The sequence below is a fragment of the Bos javanicus genome, chromosome 10, assembly GCF_032452875.1.
Source record: "Bos javanicus breed banteng chromosome 10, ARS-OSU_banteng_1.0, whole genome shotgun sequence".
NCBI classification, from domain to species: domain Eukaryota; kingdom Metazoa; phylum Chordata; class Mammalia; order Artiodactyla; family Bovidae; genus Bos; species Bos javanicus.
The window spans coordinates 22732844-22743055 of record NC_083877.1 but is presented as its reverse complement, the minus strand read 5'-3'; the positions used below and the strand labels follow the sequence as shown (position 1 = coordinate 22743055).

General features: G+C 40.7%; 1 gene segment (V, D, J or C); it reads left to right on the top strand.

The window, feature by feature from the left end:
• The first annotated feature begins 7520 nt into the window (after window positions 1-7520).
• Window positions 7521-9788, top strand: LOC133255866 (T cell receptor alpha variable 27-like). The segment is given in 2 exon segments: window positions 7521-7822; window positions 8044-9788. Coding segments are annotated over 2 exon segments (597 nt in total).
• Window positions 9789-10212: the final 424 nt, after the last annotated feature.

The window sequence follows — 10212 nt, the reverse complement described above, 5'->3', positions numbered from 1 at the left end:
TAGTGGCTGTACTAGTTTGCATTCCCACTAACAGTGTAAGAGGGTTCCCTTTTCTCCACACCCTCTTGAACATTTATCGCTTGTAGACTTTTGGATAGCAGCCATTCTGACTGGCGTGAATTTGTACCTCACTGTGGTTTTGATTTGCATTTCTCTGATAATGAGTGATGTTGAGCATCTTTTTATGTGTTTGTTAGCCATCTGTATGTCTTCTTTGGAGAAATGTCTATTTAGTAATTTGGCCCATTGTTTTGATTGGGTCATTTATTTTTCTGGAATTGAGCTGCAGGAGCTGCTTATATATTTTTGAGATTAATTCTTTGTCAGTTGCTTCATTTGCTATTATTTTTTCCCATTCTGAAGGCTGTCTTTTCACGTTGCTTATAGTGTCTTTTGTTGTGCAGAAGCTTTTAATTTTAATTATGTCCCATTTGTTTATCTTGTTTTTATTTCCAATATTCTGCAAGATGGAATAAATCCTGCTGTGATTTATGTTTGAGAGTGTTTTGCCTATGTTATCCTCTAGGAGTTTTATAGTTTATGGTTTTATGTTTATATCTTTAATCCATTTTGAGTTTATTTTTGTATATGGTGTTAGAAAGTGTTCTAGTATCATTCTTTTACAAGTGACTGACCAGTTTTCCCAGCACCACTTATTAAAGAGATTGTCTTTTCTCCATTGTACATTCTTGCCTCCTTTGTCAAAGATAAGGTGTCCATAGGTGCGTGGATTTATCTCTGGGCTTTCTATTTTGTTCCATTGATCTCTATTTCTGCCTTTGTGCCAGTACCATACTGTCTTGATGACTGTGGCTTTGTAATAGAGCCTGAAGTCAGGCACATTGATTCCTCCAGTTCCATTCTTCCTTCTCAAGATCGCTTTGGCTATTCGAGGTTTTTTGTATTTCCATACAAATTGTGAAATTATTTGTTCTAGCTCTATGAAAAATACCGTTGGTAGCTTGATAGGGATTGCATTGAATCTATAGATTGCTTTGGGTAGTATACTCATTTTCACTATATTGATTTTTCTGATCCATGAACATGGTATATTTCTCCATCTATTAGTGTCCTCTTTGATTTCTTTCACCAGTTTTTTATAGTTTTCTCTATATAGGTCTTTTGTTTCTTTAGGTAAATATATTCCTAGGTATTTTATTCTTTCCATGGTGAATGGAATTTTTTCCTTAATCTCTATTTCTGTTTTTTCATTATTTGTGTATAGGGAGGCAAGGGATTTTTGTGTGTTGATTTTATATCCTGCAACTTTATTATATTCATTGATTAGTTCTAGTAATTTTCTGGTGGAGTCTTTAGGGTTTTCTATGTAGAAGATCATGTCATCTGCAAACAGTAGAGTTTTACTTCTTCTTTTCCAATTTGGATTCCTTTTCTTTATTTTTCTGCTCTGATTGCTGTGGCCAAAATTTCCAAAACTATGTTGAATAGTACTGGTGATAGTGGGCACCCTTGTCTTGTTCCTGACTTTAGGGGAAATGTTTTCAATTTTTCACCATTGAGGATAATGTTTGCTGTGGGTTTGTCATAAATGGCTTTTATTATGTTGAGGTATGTTCCTTCCATTCCTGCTTTCTGGAGGGTTTTTATCATACATGGATGTTGAATTTTGTCAAAGGCTTTCTCTGCATCTATTGAGATAATCATATGGCTTTTATTTTTCAATTTGTTAATCTGGTGTATTACATTGATTGATTTGTGGATATTGAAGAATCCTTGCATCCCTGTGATAAAGCCCACTTGGTCATGATGTATGATATTTTTAATGTGTTGTTGGATTCTGATTGCTAGAATTTTGTTAATATTTTTTTTGCATCTATGTTCATCAGTGATATTGGCCTGTAGTTTTCTTTTTTTGTGGCATCTTTGTCCGATTTTGGTATTAGGGTGATGGTGGCCTCATAGAATGAGTTTGGCAGTTTACCTTCCTCTGCAATTTTCTGGAAGAGTTTGAGTAGGATAGGTGTTAGCTCTCCTCTAAATTTTTGGCAGAATTCAGCTGTGAAGCCGTCTGGACCTGGGCTTTTGTTTGCTAGAAGATTTCTGATTACAGTTTCAATTTCCATGCTTGTGATGGGTCTGTTAAGATTTTCTATTTCTTCCTGGTCCAGTTTTGGAAAGTTGTACTTTTCTAAGAATTTGTCCATTTCTTCCACGTTGTCCATTTTATTGGCATATAATTGCTGATAGTAGTCTCTTATGATCCTTTGTATTTCTGTGTTGTCTGTTGTCATCTCTCCGTTTTCATTTCTAATTTTATGGATTTGATTTTTATCCCTTTGTTTCTTGATGTATCTGGCTAATGGTTTGTCAATTTTATTTATCCTTTCAAAGAACCAGCTTTTGGCTTTGTTCATTTTTGCTATGGTCTCTTTTGTTTCTTTTACATTTATCTCTGCCCTAATTTTTAAGATTTCTTTCCTTCTACTAACCCTGGGGTTCTTCATTTCTTCCTCTTCTAGTTGCTTTAGGTGTAGAGTTAGGTTATTTATTTGACTTTTTTCTTGTTTCTTGAGGTATGCCTGCATTGCTATGAACCTTCCCCTTAGCACTGCTTTTACAGTGTCCCACAGGTTTTGGGTTGTTGTGTTTTCATTTTCATTCATTTCTATGCATGTTTTGATTTCTTTTTTGATTTCTTCTGTTATTTGTTGGTTATTCAGCAGTGTGTTGTTCAGCCTCCATATGTTGGAATTTTTAATAGTTTTTCTCCTGTAATTGAGATCTGATCTTACTGCATTGTGGTCAGAAAAGATGCTTGGAATGATTTAGATTTTTTTTTAATTTACCAAGGCTAGATTTATGGACCAGGATGTGATCTATGCTGGAGCAGGTTCCATGTGTGCTTGAGAAAAAGGTGAAATTCATTGTTTTGGGGTGAAATGTCCTATAGATATCAATTAAGTCTATCTGGTCTATTGTATCAATTAAAATTTGTGTTTCCTTGTTTATTTTCTGTTTAGTTGATCTATCCATAGGTGTGAGTGGGGTATTAAAGTCTCCCAGTATTATTGTGTTATTGTTAATTTCCCCTTTCATACTTGTTAGCATTTGTTTTACGTATTGTAGTGCTCCTATGTTGGGTGCATATGCATTTATAATTGTTATATCTTCTTCTTGGATTGATCCTTTGATCATAATCTAGTGTCCTTCTTTGTCTCTTTTCACAGCCTTTGTTTTAAAGTCTATTTTATCTGATATTAGTATTGCTACTCCTGCTTTCTTTTGGTCTCCATTTGCGTGAAGTATCTTTTTCCAGCCCTTCACTTTCAGTTTGTATGTGTCCCTTGTTTCAAGGTGGATCTCTTGTAGAAAACATATACAGGGGTCTTGTTTTTGTATCCATTCAGCCAGTCTTTGTCTTTTTTGGGGCATTCAACCTATTTACATTTAAGGTAATAATTGATAAGTATGATCCTGTTGCCATTAACTTTATTGTTTTGGGTCGAGTTTATTCTGTGTTTTCTGTCTAGAGAAGATCCTTTTGCATTTGTTGGAGAGCTGGTTTGGTGGTGCTGAATTCTCTCAGCTTTTGCTTGTCTGTAAAGCTTTTGATTTCTCCTTCATATTGGAATGAGATCCTTGCTGGGTACAATAATCTGGGCTGTAGGTTATTTGCTTTCATCACTTTAATATGTCCTGCCATTCCCTCCTGGCCTGAAGAGTCTGTATTGAAAGATCAGCTGTTATCCTTATGGGAATCCCCTTGTGTGTTGCTTGTTGTTTTTCCCTTGCTGCTTTTAATATTTGTTCTTTGTGTTTGATCTTTGTTAATGTGATTAATATGTGTCTTGGGGTGTTTCGCCTTGGGTTTATCCTGTTTGGGACTCTCTGGGTTTCTTGGATTTGGGTGACTATTTCCTTCCCCATTTTAGGGAAATTTTCAACTATTATCTCCTCAAGCATTTTCTCATGGTCTTTCTTTTTGTCTTCTGGGACTCCTATGATTCGAATGTTGGGACATTTAACATTGTCCTAGAGGTCTCTGAGATTGTCCTCATTTCATTTTTCTCTTTTCCTCTCTGTTTCATTTATTTCTACCATTCTATCTTCTACCTCACTTATCCTATTTCTGCCTCCGTTATTCTATTGTTGGTTCCCTCCAGAGTGTTCTTGATCTCATGTATTGCATTATTCATTATATATTGACTCTTTTTTATTTCTTCTAGGTCCTTGTTAAACCTTTCTTGCATCTTCTCAATCCTCATCTCCTGGCTACTTATCGGTAACTCCATTTTGTTTTCAAGATTTTGGATCATTTTCACTATCATTATTCAGAATTCTTTATCAGGTAGATTCCCTATCTCTTCCTCTTTTGTTTGGTTTGCTAGGCTTTTATCCTGTTCCTTTACCTGCTGGGTATTTCTCTGCCTCTTCATCTGGTTTATATTGCTGTGGTTGGAGTGGCCTTTCCATATTCTGGAAGTTTGTGGAGTTCTCTTTATTGTGGAGTTTCCTCACTGTCAGTGGGGTTGGAAGGGTGGCCTGTCAAGGTTTCCTCATTAGGGAAGCTTGTGTCAGTGTTCTGGTGGGTGGAGCTGAATTTCTTCTCTCTGGAGTGCAATGAAGTGTCCAGTAGTGAGTTTTGAGATATCAATGACTTTGGGAAGCCTGTATATTGAAGCTCAGGGCTGTGTTCCTGTGTTGCTGGAGAGTTTGTGTGGTATGTCTCGCTCTGGAACTTGTTCGTCCTTGGGTGGTGCTTAATTTCAGTGTAGGTATGGAGGCATTTGATGAGCTCCTTTCAATTAATGTTCCCTGAAGTCAGGAGTTCTCTGGTGTTCTCAATATTTGGACTTAAGCCTCCTGCCTCTGGTTTTCAGTCTTATTCTTACACTTACACAAGCCTCAAGACTTCTCCATCTATACAGCACCGATGATAAAACATCTAGGTTAAAGACGAAAAGTTTCTCCACAGTGAAGGACACCCAGAAAGGTTCGCAGAGTTACATGGAGAAGAGAAGAGGGAGGAGGGAGATAGAGGTGACCAGGAGGAGAAGAGGGAGAATCAAAAGAGAAGAGAGCAAGCTAGCCAATAATCACTTCCCTATGTGCTCTCCACAGTCTGGATCCCTCAGAAATATTCATGGAGTTACACAGAGAAGAGAAGAGGGAGGAAGGAAACAGAGGTGGCCAGGAGGATAAAGGGGGGGATCAAAAGGAGAGAGACAGATCCAGTTCAGATCAGTTCCCTAAGTGTTCTCCACAGTCCGGAACACACAAAGAGATTTACAGAGTTGGGTAGAGAAGAGAAGGAGGAGGGAAGAGATACAGGCTACCTGATGGAGAAAAAGGAGAGTCCAAAGGGGGAGAGAGAAGTCAAGCCAGTAATCTCGCTTCCAAGTCAAAATGGGTACTGAAGACTGGGTTCTTAAAGGTACAAATTGATAGCAAATACCAAAAAGCAAAGCTTAAAAATCTAGAGTAGAGGTTGGATTCTCAAAAATACAATATTAAAAAAAAGTCACAAAAATTATAATATATATATATATATATAAAGTTTGCTTTCAAAAATAGGGTCCTTTTTTTGCAAAGTAATAGTAAGTAGTAAAAATGAAAATTAAAGGAGTAATAGAGGACTTAAAAATAAAAATAAAAATAAATTTAAAGAATGACAATAGTAAAAATATATCTAGGACTTTCTCTGGTGTTGTGGACATTGTGGGGTCAGTTCATTTTCAGATAGTTCCTTGATCTGGCTTATACTTCTCAAGATCTATAGGCCCTGTCCTATGTAGTCGGTGCTAACTCCAGGGTTTTAATCAATTGCACCTGTCACTTCCAAGGTGGTTCCCTCTGTTTTAGCTTCTTCTGTTTGCTGGTCTCTTCAGTGTCTAATTTCCGCCCTGACACTAGGGGGTGGTGGTGGATGCTTTTTAGGCTCACTTGTTCAGTCCTGCTGCAGGGAGGGAGGAACACTGCAAAAAAATAACACTGGCGTGTGTGGGGATTGCTCACAGTGACTTGGCCACATTGGGTTTGCCCCCGCTCAGGGTGCGTGTGCTTTCCCGGTCTACACTGCTCAGGCTTTAGGTTGCTCTGTCGGGAACTGTCTGAGGCGGGCCCTGGGTTGCGTGCACTTCCCAGGTCTAAGCTGCTCAGGTTCAGGTACTCAGGTACTCCTCAAAGGCACAGAATCGGTTGGGCCTGCGTTTTGTGCCCTTCCCAGGTCCGAGCAGCTCAGGTGACCAGGTGTTTGGCGAGCACGGATGCTGTGACTTATCGCCTCCCCCATCCCTGCCGCTCGGTTTTCTGGGTGTACAACTGGCGCACCTTCTCAGGTGGATGTCGACCATCCAGAATCCCAAGAAGTCTTGGTTAGCAATGAAGCCTGTTTGCAATTTGGTTGATGATGCCTCTCTGAGGCCACGATTGCCCCCTTCTGGCTGTGGCTGCCCTTGCCTGCCTGTCTCCAGCGGGGGATGAGCTGGTCTGCAGCCGGCTAGCCCTGCTCAGTCCTTTGTTCTGTGAACAGGCATGGCGGTGTCTTACGTTAGGGCTTTTCACAGGGTAGCTATCCCACAGTCTGGTTTGTTATCTCAAGTCAGTTCCCTCAGCTTGGCCTTGGGGCATTCAGGCCCAGTCCTTACTCTAAGCAAAGCAGCGCTCGCTTGCTAGTGGCTGATGGAGGCATCTGCACTGCTTCTCTGCCGGGAGTTGCCTTAGGCACGTAATCTGTGGGTTTTAATTATTTATTTATTTTTCCTCTCGGTTATGTTGCCCTCTGAGGTTCCAAGACTCGCCACAGAGTCACCAGTGAGAGTGTTTCCTGGTGTTTGGAAACTTCTTTCTTTTTTAAGACTCCCTTCCTGGGACAGATCTCCATCCCTACCTCTTTTGTCTCTCTTTTTATCTTTTATATTTTTTCCTACCTCCTTTCGAAGACAATGGGCTGCTTCTCTGGGTGCCTGATGTCCTCTTCTGGCATTCAGAAGTTGTTTTGTGGAATTTATTCAGTGTTCAAATGTTCTTTTGATGAATTTTTGGGGGAGAAAGTGGTCTCCCTGTCCTATTCCTCTGCCATCTTAGGACAGCCTCCTAAAAATGGTAAATTTTAAAGGTCATATTTTCATGTCTGACCAGGTCACTGACTTATTTAAATCTTGATACTTGTGTATACCAAATGAAATTGGGAGAAACAGAAGCATCATTGAAAGTAAGCCACTTTTCAGTAAGGATATTCTGACATTTCCCTTCCCTGCTGCAGGTTTCTTAGCCTAGAGAAGGTGAAAACAAGACTTTCTCACATTTTAAGTAGACTTAAAATGAAAGAGAAATTAACCTTGTGGTATTAGGCTACTCTTATAGTTTTTACTATCTGAGAGTGACTAGAAATGCTCTGGAGTCTTCCAAAATTATAAATAGGGTCAAGGAAGAATTCAACAGAGCAGGTTTCAAGGGAGAATGGTGAAAAAGAAAAACGTATTCTCTACTTGTACTCTACTGGGTTCAATCTGTTAAACTGTCAATAAGAAGAATAAAAAGAAAGTAAATTATTTTTACCTCTCCACAGGAGGGTAGTATTTCAAAAGGCAAAGTCCTTCCCAGAATCAAAGTAGAGTTTGGGGTTGGATGAAATGGGAGTGGGGGTGGAGGGTGAATGATTCAATTGGCTGACACACAGAGGTCTGTACCTTTTTACTGAGATCAAAGTGGGTAGCAAGTGTTACTATAGCCCAGAAAAGCCTCTTTCAGGAGGGAATCTTTCAAGGACAACTAAAATCAGCGACTGCAGCCACCAAATGACAAGAAGAAAAGATGCTCCAGAAACTCTTGGTGTTGGTCTTTTGGATTCAACTGGCATGTGAGTTTGAGAAGTTACTGATTACATGAACAGAAAATCCTCAGCAGATGAAAAATAACCTTGAAGACAGGTTATTTTATGGTAAAGAGTGAGAGGAAATATTAGGAAGGAAAGAAGAAAGGGAGAGAGCAAGAGAGGAAAAAGGGAGAAAATAATCATTTAGGGTTGGGAAGGAGGCCCTAATTCCCTTCTCTGATGCATTCTGTTTTGTTTCTAAACAGGGAAGAGCACCCAGCAGCTGGAGCAGAATCCGCAGTTTCTGCATATTCAGGAGGGAGGAAATGTCACCGTGCACTGCAACTCCTCAGGCACCTTCACCTTCTTTCAGTGGTACAGACAGAAGCCCGAGCAAGGGCCTGTCCTCTTGATGACATTAACTAAACCTAAAGAAGTGAAGGAGCAGAAGAGAATAAGGGCTCAGTTTGGTGAGGCAAAAAAGGACAGCTCACTGCTGCTCATCACTGCAGCCCAGCCTGGGGATGCGGGCACCTACCTCTGTGCAGGGGCACAGTGCTCCAGGGTCTCCTGCAGCCTGCACACATACGCTGCTGCAGGTCCCCAGGCACGCAGCTGCCTCAGTCCTCCAGCTCCACCTCACACATATTTTCTCATGGAAGAGAACCATTTCTGCTGCCTTTCCAGAACATTTCCCACATATGCTGGAGGACCAGATTCATCTGCTATAAGACAAGCTTCTGGAAATGAAACTCAGTACTCAAGTGAATGGGCTTCCCAGTGGCAAAGAATCTGCCTGCCAATGCAGGAGATGTAAGAGATGCAGGTTTGATACCTGGGTCTGGAGGATCCTCTAGAGTAGGAAATGGCAACCCACTCCAGTATTCTTGCCTGGAGAATCCCATGGACAGAGGATCCTGACAGGCTATAGTCCATGGGGTAGCAAAGAGTCAGGCATGACTGAGTACATGGGCATGCAAGCACTTAAGTGAGTAAAGATAAAGGTTTACAAAATATCATATACTAATGCGTATACGTGGAGTCTAGAAAGATGGTACTGAGAAAACTACATGAATTACAGCAAAAGAGACACAAACATAAAGAACAGACTTTGGGATTCAGTGGGAGAAGGAGAGGGTGGGATGATTTGAGAGAATAGCACTGAAACATATACATTGCCATATGTAAAACTGACAGCCAGTGGGAGTTTGATGTTTGACACAGGGACCCAAAGCTGATGCTCTGTAACAACCTGGAGGGATGAGGTGGGGAGGGAGGTGGGAGGGTGCTCAGCAGGGAGAGGACACATGTACGCCTATGACTATTTCATGTTGACGTATAGCAAAATCCATCATAATATTGTAAAGTAATTATCTTCCAATTAAAATAAATTAATTAACTTAAAAATATTTACAGTTTCTCAGGGTAGGCAGTAGAGGTGAGAAGAAAATCAATGTGGAAGATATCAGACATCAGATCAGATCAGATCAGATCAGTCGCTCAGTCGTGTCTGACTCTTTGCCACCCCATGAATCGCAGCACGCCAGGCATCCCTGCCATCACCAGCTCCCGGAGTTCACTGAGACTCACGTCCATCCAGTCAGTGATGCCATCCAGCCATCTCATCCTCTGTCATCCCCTTCTCCTCTTGCCCCCAATCCCTCCCAGCTCAGAGACTTTTCCAATGAGTCAACTCTTCGCATGAGGTGGCCAAAGTACTGGAGTTTCAGCTTTAGCATCATTCCTTCCACAGAAATCCCAGGACTGATCTCCTTTAGAATGGACTGGTTGGATCTCCTTGCAGTCCAAGGGACTCTCAAGAGTCTTCTACAACACCACAGTTCAAAAGCATCAATTCTTCGGTGCTCAGCCTTCTTTACAGTCCAACTCTCAAATCCATACATGACCACAGGAAAAACCATAGCCTTGACTAGACAGATCTTTGTTGGCAAAGTAATGTCTCTGCTTTTGAATATGCTATCTAGGTTGGTCATAACTTTCCTTCCAAGGAGTAAGCATCTTTTAATGTCATGGCTGCAATCACCATCTGCAGTTATTTTGGAGCCCAGAAAAATAAATTCTGACACTGTTTCCACTGTTTCCCCATCTATTTCCCATGAAGTGATGGGACTGGATGCCATGATCTTCGTTTTGTGAATTCGTTTGTGAGCTTTAAGCCAACTTTTCACTCTCCACTTTCACTTTCATCAAGAGGCTTTTGAGTTCCTCTTCACTTTCTGCCATAAGGGTGGTGTCATCTGCATAGCTGAGGTTATTGATATTTCTCCCGGCAATCTTGATTCCAGCTTGTGTTTCTTCCAGTCCAGCCTTTCTCATGATGTACTCTGCATATAAGTTAAATAAACAGGGTGACAATACACAGCCTTGACATACTCCTCTTCCTATTTGGAACCAGCCTGTTGTTCCATGTCCAG